This window comes from Diplotaxodon limnothrissa, linkage group LG3 (genome assembly GCF_057381915.1).
Source record: "Diplotaxodon limnothrissa isolate DT_005_m linkage group LG3, D_limnothrissa_male_GT1.1, whole genome shotgun sequence".
Lineage (NCBI taxonomy): Eukaryota > Metazoa > Chordata > Actinopteri > Cichliformes > Cichlidae > Diplotaxodon > Diplotaxodon limnothrissa.
In genome coordinates, this window is record NC_140598.1 from 32040173 (window position 1) to 32057568 (window position 17396).

Sequence of the window (17396 nt, forward strand, 5' to 3'; positions counted from 1 at the left end):
AGAGGGAGGAAATGAAGGAGGAGAGGAGAGAGGGAGGAAACGGAGGAGGCCAGTGTTTGTGTAAGCTGATCAGGCAGAGGCGCAGATTACATGTGAGCACGGGGCGGGGGCACATTAAGTGTGTAGGGGGGGGGGGGGGGGGGGGCTCGTGTTTATTAATGGGACAAAAAAAACACTAAAACCAGACAGCAGGCAGAAGTTCAACCTACTGTTTTGATTCAAAGCAAATCCCTTTTCTTCTATGTGTCATATATAAATTATATTTTAACTATAAATTTAAAATGGCCACTTTATTAGGCACAGGCTCCTCTGCATGTTAATGCAAGTATCTAATCAGCCAACTGTATTGTAGCGTCGACATGCTCTACATGGTTGAGTTCAGACTGGGGTTCAAGCTGTGGCTGGTGTGAGAGTGCCAACTGAGCCTTGTTTAAACAACCTGCCCAATTATTGTCCAGGCCTTTATGATGGCAACATGACACACTGCCTACATGACGATGAGTTCACTGTCCTCAAATGGCCTCCACAATCACCAGATCTCACTGCAGCAGAGCAGCTTAGGGATGTGGAGGAACAGGAGATTCACACCATGGATACGCAGCCTGTCACTACCAAGGTGTACCTAATAAAGTGGTCGTTGAGTGTATGTGGGTAAAATAATAATAATCAGACTTGAGACTCTTTGTTAAGTTTGTAAAATTCTTATTTGTGAAATAAAAAAAATACATATTTACATGAAGACCAAGATAACAGGAATAAAACTGCTAAAAGGAATAAAAACACATCATTGAATCACAAAAAAACCAAAAAAATTAAAACGGCCAGAACCGTCTGTAGGCCTCGTGCATCTCAAGGTTTAATGCTTCAGTTTAAAAAAAAGAAAGAAAAAATATCAGCCCCAGTGACGGCGATGACAAAAAACTTCATAAGAGATGACAGAGTCAGAACTGTGTCAGGTGCAGGAAAATCTTGCCTCTAAATGTCACAGCAACAGGACGTCAGCTTAAACAGCAGGTACACATTAATGCTTAGGTGTGTAATGCTCTCGCCGTCAGTTTAACGCTCATTACATTAAAGTGGAAAATAGATAAACATCCAGTTAAAATAAAATCAGCTGCTCCAAAGCGCTTAATAACTTAATAAGGTGGCCTTAGCACAACAAGCTGTGGGGTAGGAACAGCACACCTGCTAAGGTGTGACAGTCCACACTGCGAGAAGTTAAACAGGTAAGCACGCTACTGCCCAATGAGGTAAGTGGTTTTGGAAAATCCTATTGTGTGTCTGTGTTGCTCCCCCCAGTAGCAGTTGGTCCGGTCCAGGCTGCTTCCAGTGATGATGAGCCGTCAGGAGGAGTCCACTGGAGCTTTTGGAGAGGGGGGCAAAATTATTACATAAATCCAAAAAAAAAGTGTATATATATATATATATATATATATATATATATATATATATATATATATATATATATATATATATATATATATATATATATATATATATATATATATATATATATATATATATATATATTTATACACAAAAATTATGAAGTGAAACCAAACAAACAGCAAAAAACCAAAATGTACAACAGCATTTTTGCATTTAAATAAACACCCCTCACAAAATGTCAGTATTAATGCTTTAATAAAAAAAGAAATAAAACTTACAAAAATAAAAAGTAATTTTTTTCTGTATATAACTTTAATTATTGAATGATACAAAAACAAAAGATGTGGTGTAAATATTTCAGTGTTATTTATGAAATTATGTTTTCTCAATTTTACTTTTAAAATATTTTCTAATATAAGCTATAAACGCTTGTCTTTAATATTTTTACTTCCTGTAAGTTTGTGTAATTTCTTGTCACAAATCAGTTGATTTAGTTTTTATTTATTTTTACCTTCAGCTTTCTCCTCTCCATCTTCTCCTCCGTTATTCCTCTTCTTGTTCACCTGCCCCATACTTCTCTTCGCCTCGTGCAGCAGCCCCTCCTTCCTCACCTTCTCCATACAGCGCTCCACCCTCTGCGCCTCCTCCTCCTCCTTCTCCTCCAGCAGCGAGCGCAGAAAGGCGGCGCTCACCACCTCCTCCCCCTCCCCCACCAGGAAGGCGTTCTTGAAGCGGTTATAGAGCATCGACGCCTTGTCCATGATGTCCTGGTTTGCCCGGTAGTAACGCATCTGCTCACGAGGAAAACAAATACATAATAACAACTGACACGATTTGTATAGTTATTATTTGTTTATTCATTTGATTTATTTTGAATTCAGTCCAGGTTTAAGGTTGCAAGTGACCAATCACCTTGGAGTGATGTCATAGCTTTGCTACGTGGAAACACCATCACACCTAATCCCAAACGTAATCACAGTGACACCCTAACCCCCACCCCATTTTTGTGATTTCTTGTTCTGAGTGGACACAAAGCGATGACATCATAGTAGTGTGACAGGTCAGATGCATTGCTTATCCAAGAACCACCACGAGGATATCAGTATGTGCGTTTACCTTCCTGAGCGTGGCGACGAGCTCGCTGTGCCTCTGGACGTGTTGAGACGTCACATAAACCATACTGAGCTGATTCAGCGCCGCCAGACACTTGCTGATGTCCTGAGGATGAAGCACATTAGTCGCGTCGTTCAGTTTCAGTAAACATGCAGCGTTTTTGAAATATTAAAGCTGCATTTAGATTTTCTGGCCACAAGGGGGCGATGTAGCTCCTGATAGCTAAAGCAGTGAGAATCATAAAAATGATCTAATGTCGGCTCACTTTTTATAAAATCACTGTGAACGGTTTTACATTTTGTGCCGTCGTTAATCTGCAGCCAGTTTAAGTTTTGGCTCTTACGGGATTGTCGTTCTTCAGAGAGATCCGGATGTCTCCATGGATCCGGTGTAGCGTCGAGTCCGTCAGCGTCACCGTCGAGCGCTTCTTCTGCTGCTCCTTTACCGGGTTACCTTCTCCTCCAGCGCTCTTCTCCACTGCTGCTGACGTCTCGGGTCGGCTCGCTCCGTCACTTTCCTTCTCCTCGCCGGTCTTCCTCTGCCCGCCCGGCTCCGCGCCTTCACATTTCTTCTCGCCCGTTGTTTTTTGCGTTTTGTGTTTTTCTGCATTTTCCGCCTTTTTTGGTTTCTCCGCCTCGTCCTTCTTCTTTTCTTCACCCTCCTGTTCTTTTCTTCTTGCTGCTGCTGCTTCCCCCTCCTCCTTGCGCTCCTCGTTTTTCTTCGCAGCCTCCGTCACGCTCTTGGCTTTTTTCTCCTCCGCTTGAGTTCTTTCAGATTTCATCTGGACCTCGATGCTTTTCTTCGAGCTCCCATCATCCGACTTCTCTTTTTCTTCAGCGCCCTTCTTCTCCAAACTTCTTTTCTTTTCCACCTTCTCCTCTTTCTTCTTCTCCCCCTCCTTTGCAGATGTTCCTCCCACCTTCTCCTCTTCCCTCACGGTCATTCCTCCCATCATCGTCTTCACCTGGACCTTCGGACCCTGCCCAGCTGTTGCCTTGACGATCTTTCCAATTATTTTTCTCTCCTCCTTCTTTTCTTCATCAGTCTTCTTCTCCTCCTCCTTTTCCTTTGTCTTCAGCTCCACATCTCGACTTTTCTCCAACTTTTCTTCTACCTGCATCTTCTGCGATGTCCTGCCGTTCCCCTTCTTGGCTCCTTCCTTCTTCTTCTCTGATGTTTTCTTGGCTGAGGCCGACTCCTTCACACTCCTCCACTCTGACCTTGTCGGGCTTCCTGTCCTCCTCCTCTTCGCTCCGTCGCCGCCTCTCCTGATGAGAAAACAGACAGAGGTTTAAACTCCTGACTGATTTTACCGTATCATTTTTTTCCCCTTCCTCTTACAGAGCGCTCCTCGTTGCCTCCCTCCTCCTCCCTCCTCTCCCGGCCTTCAGCAGACCCCTCAGAGACTTTAACACGCTCTCCCTCTTGGCGGCCAGGTGGCGCTGTCGCTGCAGGAGAAATGTTGAGACGTTTTCATCCTTCTCTTCAATTTAAAACATTTCCTTAATGAAGACAGACTCTACCTCATCGTCTGGAGCAGCACCTCCTCTTTTCTCCCTCTCAGTTTTCTCCTTCTGCTTCTCTCCCTCAGATCTCCTCTCCCTCTTCTCCTCTTCCACCTTTTTCTTCTGCTCCTCTTCTCTTCTTAAATCTTTCTTTGCTTCTATAACATCCTTCCTCGCCTTCTGCTGCACCTTCTTCACCTCCTTCTCTCTTCTTGACTGTTTCCTTTCATCTGAATCATCCTTCCTCATCTTCTGAAGTGCCTCCTTTTCTCTCGTCCTCCTCATTTCTTTGGGCTCCGGGCTGGTGTCTTTCCTTGTCGTCTCCTCTTCCACCTTCTGCTCCTCCTTCTCTCTTCCTAAATCTTTTTCTTCTGAATGATCGTTTCTCGTTTTCTGCTGCACCTCCTTTTCTCTTGTTTTCCTCGTTTCTCGGGCCTCTGTGCTCCTTTCTCTCCTTGTCTTCTCCTCTTCCAACTTCTTCGCCGCCTTTTCTCTTCCTAAATCTTTCCTTTTCTGTGAAGCATCCGTCCTCATCTTCCGAAGCGCCTCCTTTTCTCTTGTCCTCCTCGTTTCTCGGGCCTCACTGGTGTCCCTACTTATTTTCTCCTTTTCAACCACCTTCTCCTCCTCTGTTCTTAAATTTTTTTCTTCTGATGTGTCATTTCTCGTTTTCTGCTGCTCCTCCTTTTCTTTCGTCCTTCTCATTTCTCTGGCCTCCAGCCTCCTGTCTCTCCTCTTCTCCCCCTCTTCCTCCACCTCCTTACTCTTCACATCTTTCTTTTCCTCTGAAATATCCTTCCTCGCTTTCTTCTCCGCCTCTTTTTCTTTCATCCTCCTTGTTTCTTTGCCCTCTGTGCTCCTGTCTCTCTTCTGCTTCTCCTCCTCCTCCTCCTTCTCAGCTGGACTCGTCTTTACTCCTTCCTCCTCTGTTCCCTTTTCCTGTTCCTTGTGTCTTTTTGATGATCGTCTCTCCATCGTTGCCTTTTCCTCGCTGCTGTCCTGACTTTTCTTCTGCACCTCCCCTTCGCTCTTCCTCTTGACTCCTCGGGCCTCTTCTTTTTCTCCTTCCTCTTTCTCATTCGTTTTCCTCTGGACCACCTCCTCATCGTTTTTCTTCTCTCTTCTCTTCTTGACTCCTTTGTCATCTTCCTTCTCCTTCCCCTCATCCACCTTCTTCTCGTCCTCCTCCTCCTTCCTCCTCTTCACTCCTCGGCCCTCTTTCTTCTGCTCCTCCCTCTCATCTCTCCTTGTCCTTACTCTTCTGCTGTCTTCCTTTTCCTCCTCCTTCTTCTCCACCTTCTCTTCATTTCGGCGCTTGAAGTCTCTGCTCTCTTTCTTTTCCTCCTCCTCCTCCTCCTCCTCCTCCCTCCTTCCACCGGTCGTCATCAGAGCAGGTTCCATCTTCTGCAGCTTCACATTGATCTGACGGAGACGAGGAAAACATGAAACTTTATTCAAAAGCTGAAAAGACAAAATGAGAAAAAGAAGTTTAACATGTGTCTCTGTTGCTTAGCAACGCATCAGATTAGCAGAGGGTCTGAATTGAGCTTTTAGATTAAATCTTACATTTTAATCAAAGAAAGAACTGAAGGCTTTTCTTTGAACAGTGTTGAGCTGCTGAATAACACAAGTTATTAATGGCTCATTTAAACTTACAATGGGCAGCATCACTCCATGCGTGTTCAGCTTCGGCTCTTCTGCTCGGCTCCTGGTCGTCACTTCACTTGCAGCTTCTTTGGAGGCTTCAGCCTGTCTGGGTTCTGCTTCAGTTGTGCTTTTAGCCTTTTCTTTACTCGCTGTGGTTTCACCCACTGAAGCTTTGACCGCTCCTGTCTGAGAAAAAGAAGAAACAAAAGTTTATTTGTAAGCATTTAATGTCAACAGTTCACCATGCTCTTCCCCACTGAGCTCTAATAAAAGAAGAAGCTCCAGTTTCTTCCATAAACTAGAGGATGAGGCGAGCCATGGATTGCTGGTGTTCTCATGAAGGTGTGTTAGAGCAGAATGAACCAGACACTTTTTTCCTGTTGCAGGAAAAACTGGAAAAAGCCTTCAAAGGCGGTGACGTGAGCCCGAGACCGTCGTCCACACAGATTTGTTGGTGCTTTGGAAGCTTCTGCACGGGAGCTTCAAGCTTCAATTCAATCCTCCAATTTCGAGCACACAGAGACGGATCTCCGTCGCCCTGCTTTACTAATCTATATGTCCAGAAAACAGAAAAATATCCACAGAAATATCCGCAGGTGCAAAGCCAAAAAAACAATATCAAGCAAAACCTTTATTCTCTCTCCACTGTAGGTCCACGTCATTATCTGTGATCTACAGATGCAGAAATGTGCTCAAATCTCCATGAAAATGTTTAATCTGTGACATCCAACTACTCCACAGCATCACCCGTTGAGACAGACACTGATGGACACATGGATGGGATAAACATTAAGAAGATGAAACTATTCTACTTGTGTTTATGTCTCGAGTTTCCCACATCCCCCTCCTCTGCAGACAACTCCTCCGTGCTTCTGAATCCCCCCCCCCCCCCCCCCCCAAAAAAAGAAAGAAAAAAAAAATATATATATTTTTTAAATATATATATATATATATATATATATATATATATATATATATATATATATATATATATATATATATATATATATATATATATATATATTTATATTTTTTTTTTTTTTTTTTTTTTTTTTTTTTTTTCTCACTTTGCAGCTTTCAAGTTCAATCTCACAACAGACAGTGAAACACCAGCACACAACAAGGAGCTTAATCCTTCTAAATCCCTCCCTGCAGCACACTCTGAGGATGTGATTTTTCCAAGTTCACAGAGCACATACAGAGTGGGTCCAGTGCTCCACAACCAGGATGGTAACCCTCACTGTCCGACTGACAGGCACCATCTCCAGCCCCCTGGTATAGTTGTTGCAGGGAGGCTGAGAGACCCCAGAACCACTGCTGAACCACTGCTAGTCCAGAGGCCCTGTCTCCAAATGGAACAGCCCCACAGCTTTAAAACATTTAACCTCTCACCTCTTTGTCTGTCTTGGCCAAGGCGGTGCGTTCACCTGCACTCCCTCCTGCAGACGGACCGCCGCTTGCCGACCTTCTGGTTCGAGCAGTCGCAACGGTCTCTGCAGTGTCTGCAGCAGGGGTGGAAGCCTGCTTGGACTCCTCACTTTGCTCTGCAGCCAATCTTGATGAAACTCGTGTGGGAGTTTTAACAGCAGCTTCCTTTTCGCCTCCTGTGCGCCGCCTGTCGGCGGCAGCTTTACTGGCCGACTCGGATCTGCTGGGGGAAGATTTAGTGACAGCGCTTGGAGTTGGACTTTTAGCAGCAGACGTCGGTTTAGAGGGTGTAGATTTGGTCGCTGGTGCGGACTTGGCAGGTGTAGCCTTGGGTGATTTGGCAGGTGTAGTTTTAGGTGCTGGGGTTGGTTTAGCTGGAGTAGCTTTGGTTGCAGAAGCCGGTTTTGCTGGTGTACTTTCTGTGTTTGTCTTCCCCGGTACCTGAACAGAAGATAGAACGAAGAACCTTTATTAGAACCGAAACATGGGCTATAAACATTTATGAAGCAGAGGTGCCAGCAGTGTGAGAAATATGTTGGAAATAGCCTTTTCAGCCCCCTATCCATGCCTTTGACCCTAGTCTGTTCTGATTGGTCAGCTTCCAAAACAAATGTAACTAGTTGAGATGATGCTGCACGTGAAACATTTACTCTTTCATGTCTGTCACATGAGGTCATCCTGAACCTGCTCACATCTGTGAAGAGAACCAGCCCTCACTGTTGGACCTGTCACTTCAGGTGATGATCTGACCCAACTGGACAGACTGATACTACTGAAGTAAAGCTGTGCCACATCAAATCACCCAATATAATTGTTTAGGTGATGTAAGAGTGTCTGATCAATCACAGCAGCTAACTGGAGAAGGTGGAAAATGCCCTGAATTCACTGACATTAATAAAAGCGGCAGCATCAATGAAAGCATCAATAAAACACTGTTCAGTATTTTTATATACCAGATACATCATCACAAATATAATTTTAAAGCTATATAAGCTTTTTTTAAGCAGTGCGTCAGAAATATTACAAACACATCATTAGAAAATGCTTTTAGCAGTTCATTCATAACCATTCAATTACATAAAAATGAACTGAAGCGATTACGTAGCATTTTCATTGCAACTGATGAGTGATCTTTAAAGAGAGACTGACTTTGAGTTTACTCCCAACTCCAGGCGTGTTCTGGATCTCCCACATGCCCTCGGTGAAGCCTTTGATGCGAACGCCGCTGCCATACTTCATCTTGTTTCCCACATAAGGGACGATGTTCTCCGGCGGCAGGAAGCCTCTGGGGAGGGGAGATTAATCACAGTTCGATCAATGCTGCTCAGAAAATGATACGATCGATCTGCAGCTGCACGTACGTACATCTGATGGGTGCCGAAAAAGAAGACGGGGACTCGCTTCTTGTACCCCTCGTCCGACTTACAGATCTGTAAAACACAGAAGAAGAGTTAAAGCGCGTACACACAAACAGCTGCATGCAGGTATTTACAGCTGAGGTGTGAGCGCACCCTCGCCGGCCAGTGAGGGAAGCCCTTCATCTTGGCGAACACCAGGTCTCCGGGTTTGAACTGGTCGCCGTTTTTTCCCGGCATCCTGTTGCTTCAGAGCTCGGTCGCACAGCAGGAATCAAACACTGAAAGACAAGCAGACCATTTAGACCACAGCAGCTGCTTCACACACTTTACCGTGTTTCATTTAAGGAGGTAAATGTGGGTAAGAGTGAGAGTAAATGAACAGATGTTGATTCGAGCTGTTCTTCAGCCTGTAGTAACCCCACACAGCTGTGACATACGTTGTAGTCAGAGGATTACAAACACTCATTAGCATGAATGTGATGGTCGTTTGGGGGTTTTTAATGACTTATTGAATCCACTCTTTCTCCAGGGTGGATTGACCGTACATCAATCTTTAATAACTTAAATAAAACAAGAACTGGATGCACAAGTTTGAATTCATTTTGGACTCTCTCCACACAGGGTCAAACATACACACAATCACTTAATCTTTTATTGATTCATTGATTGATTGATAATACTTTATTCATCCTGAGGGAAAGGGTGGAAAGATCTCATTTCTAAACAAATGCAGATTCAAAGATCATCAGTTCAAACAACTGTATTCAAGTACAAGTTATTCAGATCTGTCACCACTTTTGGTCTAGAAGCCCCATGATGTGACCCTCAGATGATGTTCTCAGTTAGGATGTTTGGGAACCACCAAGAGCTGGAAACAGAACACCAGTGAAACCAGTTTTATATCACCATGGACTGAGAGGGTGAGAAAGAAGAAATAAGCCTCCAAATAAGCCTCCAAATCAAACTCCTTCAAGCCAAGCAGCCGTCTCGTCTGAAACTGTGCTCTGTAGCAGAACACAGTTTCAGACGAGACGGCTGCTTGGCCTTGTGTGTCAAACAGAAATAAAGACTTCATTGTGTCAGCTGACGTCAGCATGAAGATAAAATATCTCTGGTAACATTTATAAGGTGGGGATGGGTTTTCTTATACAGGACAAGATCCCTGACTTGAGGTTAATTCCGCTGTGGCCAAGTGGAAGGACGACGAGGAGAACAAATCAGCAAGCACTAAGTCTAAACCACAGCATCTCCCCATCAATAACCAACCACAAATATGTTTGTTTGCATGTGTCTAATAAATTCTTCTCTGTAAGCAGACTGAGAGTCCACAGCTGTGCAACCCAAACCTTTAACTGCCTGATAATAAAATAGTGTGAACTCCTGAACTTCTCTCAGCAAAAAAGAAAACCACTCAAACCTAAGAACACAGAGCAACTGTACAGCACGGTGGTAGCATCACACCCTGGGGCTGTTTAGCTGTGAGTGGTACTAGTAACATTACACATTAAGGAATAAAGAAGAAGAGAACTACCTCAAAAATCTTCACATTAAATAAACATCTAGGTGGTTGAAACATAGACAGTCAGGTGTTCCAACAGGACAAGAGCTGCTTTTTATGAGATAAAGCAGGTGAACACTGAGCTTCTGGTCTTCTTAAAGCCTTTCTCGAGTTTAAAGAAACGACCAATTCTGCCAAGAAGATATCCATCCTGAATTATGAGGAAGCTTGTTAATCCAAATTGTGCACCCAATTCTCGTTTTTTAGCTGTGCAAAGATTCCACAGTTCAAAGAAATCATCAAACGCCTAAAATTATCATGACATTCATGGGTGGGTGTGAACTTCTGACCACAGAATACATGGACTGTGACATTTTTTTTAAGTATTACTTTGCTCCGTGTTTTGTTCACTGTGCGTGTCCAGCCCTGATCTTACCAAGTGCATAAAATCGTCTGTAGGAAACAATTAAAGCGGAAACCCCAACTGTTTCCTTTCTCTTCTTTTTAAATATGAATGTCAGGCCTGAGTTAGAGGGCTTTTCCACTAGTTGGGGATTTGAATATTTCCTCAACTCAATTTCAAACTCAAACACACCACCACACAAAGAATTAATACATTTAACGTAAACTTGGAGATTAACGATAACGTGGCAGCAATACTTCAATCAATACACCCAACATGTGCTAAACCTGAGAGGATGCATAAGCAGGGCCAGACTTGAAGTCTGTAAGTAAAACATTTCACTTCCTGGACCTGAATCGTCCCACCAGCTGACCTTTGCGTGTGCAAAGTATAATCTTTCACACTAGCTCATCAGTTTCGCTCTCGTCTGCGTGTTTACGCTTTGTTTACAAATACAGGCTAACCACTGAAAGCTCGCGCTAACATGCCGACTCGCGCACCCTTACTCCGTGTTCGTGGCATGCACCGTGGATGTGACGTGGACTCACCTGCACACAGAACGACTGCCGCCTGGCACCGCGGACAAAAAACACGAAACAACAAGGCTTCTTGTTACTAAGCTATCCTCTAATGCACGTCGCCATATTGACCTCTGTGTTCGTGTCACGTGATCCACAATGGTTTTTCCCGCCGCTAGAGGACCGTTCCAACCACACGGGAGCTTTTGGACCGTACCACCTTAGGGTACAGAGGTTTTGTTTGTTTGTTTTTTTTTTTTTTTTAAATCTGAATTTAGATTCCTTTCTTTATAATCACCATAATGATGTCATCAATGCACACCTTAAGAAATAAAGCACTACTTTGAACTAATAATTCTGTCGTCATTTCCGACTTTCAGCATTGAGCGTCTGCCCGTTGCTACGATACCTCAGCGCGTGGATTGGTCTGCCCTCAATATAAAGTACTGAACTTCGTAATAAGTTCATAACTTCATTCACATATTCACGCGTGCACTAATGTGTTTTTGGGGAAAAATAAATGTAACGAACGTAAAGTTCACTGATAATTATAAATGAGAACTACTCGGTGTATGTTTAGAGTGCAGACAGGTACCACACCAAGGTGAATTTTTCTAATGATTTTTTTATATGGTTACGTCTTGCATTGTTAGTAACATAGTAAATAGTTAGTATCTTTGTTGGGGTCACTGTTAGTAACAGTAACTCCAACAACTTTTAAAAGTCAAAATAAGACACTGTAATTGGCAGTGATCTACTCCATCTTCTCATAGCAGTGACACTATATGAAAAAAAAAAATGTAGATCCTCGTTTTTCTGTATAAATTAAAATTTCATGGTTAAAGTAATAATAAAAAAAGAGAGCTAGTTTCAACAGTTGCTTTGCAAATGCAAAGTGTGCCAGAAATTAAATGCACTACTATATCGTTCTAAACCTTGTGGAAGGCTTTCCACAAGGTTTAGAACTAATAAATCAATCAAGCTTTATTAACAGACTTAATTCGATGCTTACACAGATTAAAAATGAACACAAAATCTAAAAATAATTAGAGCAGTCTCTGCTCTAATTCATCCTGAAGGTGTTTTGTCAGGTTTCGATCAGGACTCTGTGCAGGCCTTTATGGACCTGTCAGTCATGTTGGAACAGGAAGGGGCCATCCCCAAACTGTTGCCGCAAAGTTAGGAACATTAAATTATCCAAAATGTCTTATGTCAGTGCTCTAGAGTCCAGTGGTGGCATGCTGTACACAACTGCGTATGACATGTTGCATTGTGTTTGCTGATATAATGCTTGGATGCTGCTGTTTCTGTGGAAATCCATTCCATGACACTCTCTAAGCTAATCTGAATGCCACGTGAAGTTTGGAGGTCCGTAGTGACTTACTCTGCAGAAAGCTGCTGGCCTCTGCACACTATGTGCCTCAGCATCTGCCGACCCGCTCTGTGATTTTACGTGGCCCACCACTTTATGGGTGAGCTGAAGTATATGTCAGTGGGACTCGAGTGAAGGTGATATGGGCAAGAATGTCCCTGGTCACAGTCAGCCGAGAGTTACCTCATTGGTATCACTGTGATCTAAAAGCTCTAAAAGAAAAAAAAAAATCTTAATACCAGTTGCAAGTGAACAGCAGATTAAAAGCCCTGCTGCTGATCTTCAGTCACCTTAGCGTTGAGGATAACAGAAAACATCCAACCTGCAGTCAGGTTCTGACCGTCTCAAGTTCTGGCAAACTTTTTAATAATTTTCATTATACTGGAGAACGACTGTCAAATTACAGTGTTCACTCTAATATTAGGTTTTACCTAAAGTTTTACATCCATTCACAACTATGAACAATTAGGAATCACTAATTAATTGAACACACTAAGTGCATGTGTTTGGACTTTCGAAGTTGGAGCACACCACATCCACAGATGGTGGTGTCAAACCCAGGAGCTTCTTCTTGTGAGGCAACAGTGCTTAACTGTTTTTTTAAAGTTATTTTTTTATTTATTTTATATTTAAATTGTGTTAAATAATAATAACAATAATAATAATAAAAAAATTATAAATCACTAATCATAACAAATCTAATAAATACAATAAAACCCCTCTTTAATCAGCTTTTGATGTCCATGTTTTAGAATGGTTCGTATATAACAGAAACCATCTAGAATTGTATTTTTTTTAAAATAAGAACCTCTTTACCATCAAACATTCTGTGAAACAAAAAACATAAACAATTGTGTGTCTGAACTACCACTAACTGTTATGGAAATATGAAATAAATTGAATCACACAAGAACAGGTCGTCTTTGTGAGGTTTAATCTGTTTTGCAAAGAGACAAACGACAGTACAGAGTACTGCAGTCTGCATCACATCTGACCAACAAGAACAACAAGCACCAAATCATTTATAGACACAAGTTATTTATCATGGTGAGAAAAGCAGAGCTGTACATGTGGGAATATTTAGTACTGAAAGATTATATGGAGGCAGAGCGTGACACTGTGGAGCCTTTCATTCAGCCAGGTTAGCCTGACACAGAGAAGAGCAGAAACTTTCCATCACACAACTGGCTACAGAGCTTTGTACACAAATATAGTTATATTAAAAAAATAAATTAAATATAATTTAGAATTCAAACAGTTGTTGTTTTGAGCCACCAGATGTCAGTAAAGAGCTTCTATGCATCCTGCAGGTTCTTTCTATAAAGTGCAGGCAGGCAAACCTGCTGCTACTAACTGTTAGAAACATTTAACAACAGACAGAATTTAACAAAGATTTTTTGTTTGTATTCTTAAACAAAAGGCCTTTAATGTGAAAGGATCGAGAAAGTGTTGAGAGTGCAAACGACCAGAGAGTACTGTAATATTGTAATAATTATTATTTTTTCATTTCTTGTGTTTTAAATGTATTTTCATCCATGATTTCATTTTTAATTAATATAGTTGTTGATCTTTGATCGTTGGATCTAAAGAAACTCTCGTCTCTTTGATGGTGTAACGTGTAGTAACTCAGCCTGGGCTCTGTCTGAGTTTCTCCTGTGGATGTCAAATACTCCCGGATATTATGACACAGTGAGAGTGCATAGCTGGTCATGCACATCACATATGTTGCTGCTTTGTTTGAGGTATTATTACAAGGGTTAATTTGTTTCCAGTGTGGAAATTTACAGGAACAGCAACAGGACCTGAATGCAATATGAGACTGCAGGTCTCTGCTTAATTTCAGGTCAGAAGTGATGCTCTGTAGTGACATCATCATAGTGGGCATCTAATCCCTGCTCAGCCTGACTGGGTTGCATCTTTTCCACTGATGCATGAGGTTCATTTCCTGAAAGATAAGTTTTAAAATGTATCTGCTGTTAACTTATGAGGAGTTCAGACAGAGAGATGAGTTAATCATCACCATATTGATTGTTCAGTGAGTGATTCAGAGTGTTACCTTTGGCTCTGAGTTGATATAAAGATATCATGAGAAGAGTGGACATGAAGTATGGAAAGAACACCATCAGGTGGAGGAGCACTCTGAACGCAAGCTGGAGGGAGCTGTAGTCAGGGAGTGGAGCTGTCAAAGGCGGCACAGCAGTGGTGGATCTCACTGTAGATGTGAGTGGAGGTCTGGTTGTAGGTTTGTCTGCAGAGAGAATCCCACCTGTTCAGGTGAATATGTGGATGAAATAAGAGCTGAAATCAGAGTGAAGCTCCTCACCTGTGACAGTGATCCAGCTGGATGGAGACTCTCCATGAGCGCTGATGTCACACTTGTAGAGGCCTTCATCAGACCTGGAAACATGCTGGATGGTCATGTGACCTGTAGGCTGCTTCCTGATGAGGGAGCCATCTTTATAGAAAGCAGCTGTGAGGTTGGAGGGAGTGGTCTTTGTTTTACAGAGCAGAGTGACGTCATCTCCCTCCATCACAGGGAGGACAGGACTCTGCAGGATCACTGATCCACCTCAACACAGAGACAAACTACAGCATTTCATCCATTTACACACAGCTTCATCAACACTAACTCCACACACTCAGCTTACCAGTGACTGTCAGGTTAACCATGTTACTGATGGGACCCTCTCTGGACTCACACCAGTAAACTCCACTGTCCCATGTGAAGATGTAGCTGATGTTACAGGAAGAACCAGCACCTTCTCCCCACCCATCTCCACACTGAGTCCTCTGTTGTTTGCTTGTGTTTCTCCTCAGAGTCCATCCAGCAGAGCTGTCGTCCTCCTCACAGCTCAGAGTCACAAAGTCTCCTCTAAAGAACTGAGAGCTGCTGGGACTCACAGTCAGACGAGCTGTGATAGAGAGAGCAGGATATTTATTGTCTATGTTTTTTGATCATGAGACAGTTGCCAGTTGTCTCCTCTGCTGTGACATATGGTCCTGAAAGTAACTGGTTGTCTGTATTCACAGCTTTAAGAATCTCCCCAAGTGTTTCAAATTTGCCCATTTTGAAACAGTGAAAGATGAAACTGTTCAGTTTAGAAAAGATAGTTGGGTTTTAAATGTTTCTACTTTTCAGAGCTTTGTTTTCTTTGATTCAAGGGTGGGGTATCTAAACAACATATGTGCTACACATGAAACATTCTTCCTAAAGAAAGAAAGAAAGAAAGAAAGAAAGAAAGAAAGAAAGAAAGAAAGAAAGAAAGACGGGTGTAGGTTTAGCTCAGTTGGATGAGCATGTAGTCATATATCGAATCGCTCTGAGAGGCCGGCCCATGTTCTAGTACGACCGTTCTTTAAAAAGAAAGAAAGAAAGAAAACTTGATGTTGCTGTCATTTAGGTTAGGTTTTTTTAAACATATAAATTCCCCTCTCGCCCCTGCGGGGGGTCTACCCTTCAAGCTCAGGCGAATGAGGCGTTGACAGATAGTTTTTTTCTTTCTATCAATTTTGTTTTTCTTTACTCAAAGAGATCAAATTATTGGTGGGGACAATTCAATAATCGCTGGATATTGGTGGGGACATGTCCCTTCCATCCTTGCCAAATCACTCTTGCATTTTTTATTCTAACAACCAATGATTTATACAGGAAAATAATGACTATTAGCAAGGTTGCCCAAACTTTTGCATCCCATTGTAGTTGCCTGTGTATGGTGACAACTTTAATAATCTCTTCAAGTGAGTCAAAAAAATACTTTCATCTTTAAACAGCCAAAATGTTTATGCAGACTTGCTAATGAAAAGAAAATGGAGAATTCATATCCATGAAAACAGACAAAAAGGTTATTTTTTAAAAACTATTTCACATTTTGCTAAGTCTGCCAGATTTACAGTGTGACAGAAGAAGGTTACTGACCTTGGTTTGTGGTGCAGCTCAGCAGTGAGATCAGAACTAAAGAGAAATTAAACTCAGGTTAGTTCAGAGTTTCACATTCAACAAGACAGCAGAGGCATGAAAAACACAGTGAGCTTACAGAGCAGACACAGCAGAGACGTTTCCTCCATCCTGCTGCTCAATGACATCAGACCAACACTGAGATCAGCTCACAGTCATATAAAGTAAAACCCGCCTCCCTCTCTTCCTCTTCCTCTTCCTCTTTGATAGGATGTCAGTATTGTGGTTTCCTTTGTAGTGATCATCATGAAAAGGTTTCTTTGTTTGTTTGTAGAAAAAGAGTTTTAAAGTATTAAAAAAAAGTCGTAGGTAAGAAAACTGAACCAGAAAATAAGGCACAATGGATAATAAATTACAGCTGACCCAGCATCTGTAGCTGTGGGATGCTTTCACTGACAATCACTAAGGCAGTGGTTCTGAACGTGCTTTCGTTTCCTTAGACTCCTATATTAAAATCCTATTCCTAATCCTAAAATTTCCATCAAGACTAAACCTCACTGACAGACCCTTCTGTAAAGGATGTTAGCGGTAGCTTTTGTTCACCTGTACAGGTAAATATTCTCTAGTCACCAGGTTTCTGGGGTCGATGAGATTCACCTGTATATCTCATCTTTCGGGTTGGTCACTGGACTGGCACCTTTCAAACACTTTTCATGTCAAATTGCGCTCTCCAAACATTCACCAATCACACACACACACGTTCATACTGTACTTTATTCTCTACCTAAGCGCTTTGTCTAGCATTCACACACACTCACTCTCAAGGTTCAGCCACCTTCCCCATGGATACTCCAACATGCAGACTCAAGTAATCGGGAATCAAACTACGGACATTCTGATTAGTATTCAATTGAATTGAATTCACTTTTATTTATACAGCGCCAAATCACAACGACAGTCGCCTTAAGGCGCTTTGTAAGGTAGACCCTACAATAACACATACAGAGAAAAACCCAACAATCATATGACCCCCTATGAACAAGCACTTTGGCAACAGTAGGAAGAAAAAACGCATTAGGAAGAAACCTCCGGCAGAACCAGGCTCAGGGAGGGGCGACCTCTGCTGTGACCGGCTGGGGTGAGAGAAGAGAGACAGAATAAAGACATGCTGTGGAAGAGATTAATAACAAGCATCACTCAATGCAGAGAGGTCTGTTAATACATAGTGAGTGGTGACTGGAAAGGAAATACTCAATGCATCATGGGAATC

The 17396-nt window shown here is 42.3% G+C and overlaps 2 protein-coding genes across 4 annotated transcripts; both read right to left on the reverse strand.

Moving 5' to 3' along the window:
- Nucleotides 1–1101: 1101 nt before the first annotated feature.
- On the reverse strand, nt 1102–10980 carry psip1b (PC4 and SFRS1 interacting protein 1b). The gene is made up of 12 exons (XM_085346931.1): nt 10890–10980; nt 8594–8718; nt 8448–8512; nt 8232–8367; nt 7047–7523; nt 5664–5840; nt 4026–5468; nt 3844–3950; nt 2846–3770; nt 2506–2607; nt 1901–2180; nt 1102–1363 (listed from the first exon to the last, which is right to left on the reverse strand). Exons 2-12 carry the CDS (start codon nt 8675–8677, stop codon nt 1344–1346), a joined length of 3816 nt encoding a protein of 1271 aa, XP_085203057.1. The 5' UTR covers nt 8678–8718; nt 10890–10980; the 3' UTR covers nt 1102–1343.
- Nucleotides 10981–14075: 3095 nt separating this feature from the next.
- Nucleotides 14076–16314, reverse strand: LOC146635405 (Fc receptor-like protein 5). 3 transcript variants are annotated; one of them, XM_085347056.1, is made up of 6 exons: nt 16266–16314; nt 16148–16183; nt 14880–15143; nt 14555–14800; nt 14288–14479; nt 14076–14176 (listed from the first exon to the last, which is right to left on the reverse strand). In XM_085347056.1, exons 1-6 carry the CDS (start codon nt 16312–16314, stop codon nt 14076–14078), a joined length of 888 nt encoding a protein of 295 aa, XP_085203182.1. The 3 variants fall into 3 exon arrangements, with proteins under 3 accessions (XP_085203182.1, XP_085203190.1, XP_085203193.1); XM_085347064.1 differs by having other exon boundaries at nt 14076–14143; nt 14264–14479; XM_085347067.1 differs by having other exon boundaries at nt 14076–14154; nt 14275–14443; nt 16266–16296.
- Nucleotides 16315–17396: the final 1082 nt, after the last annotated feature.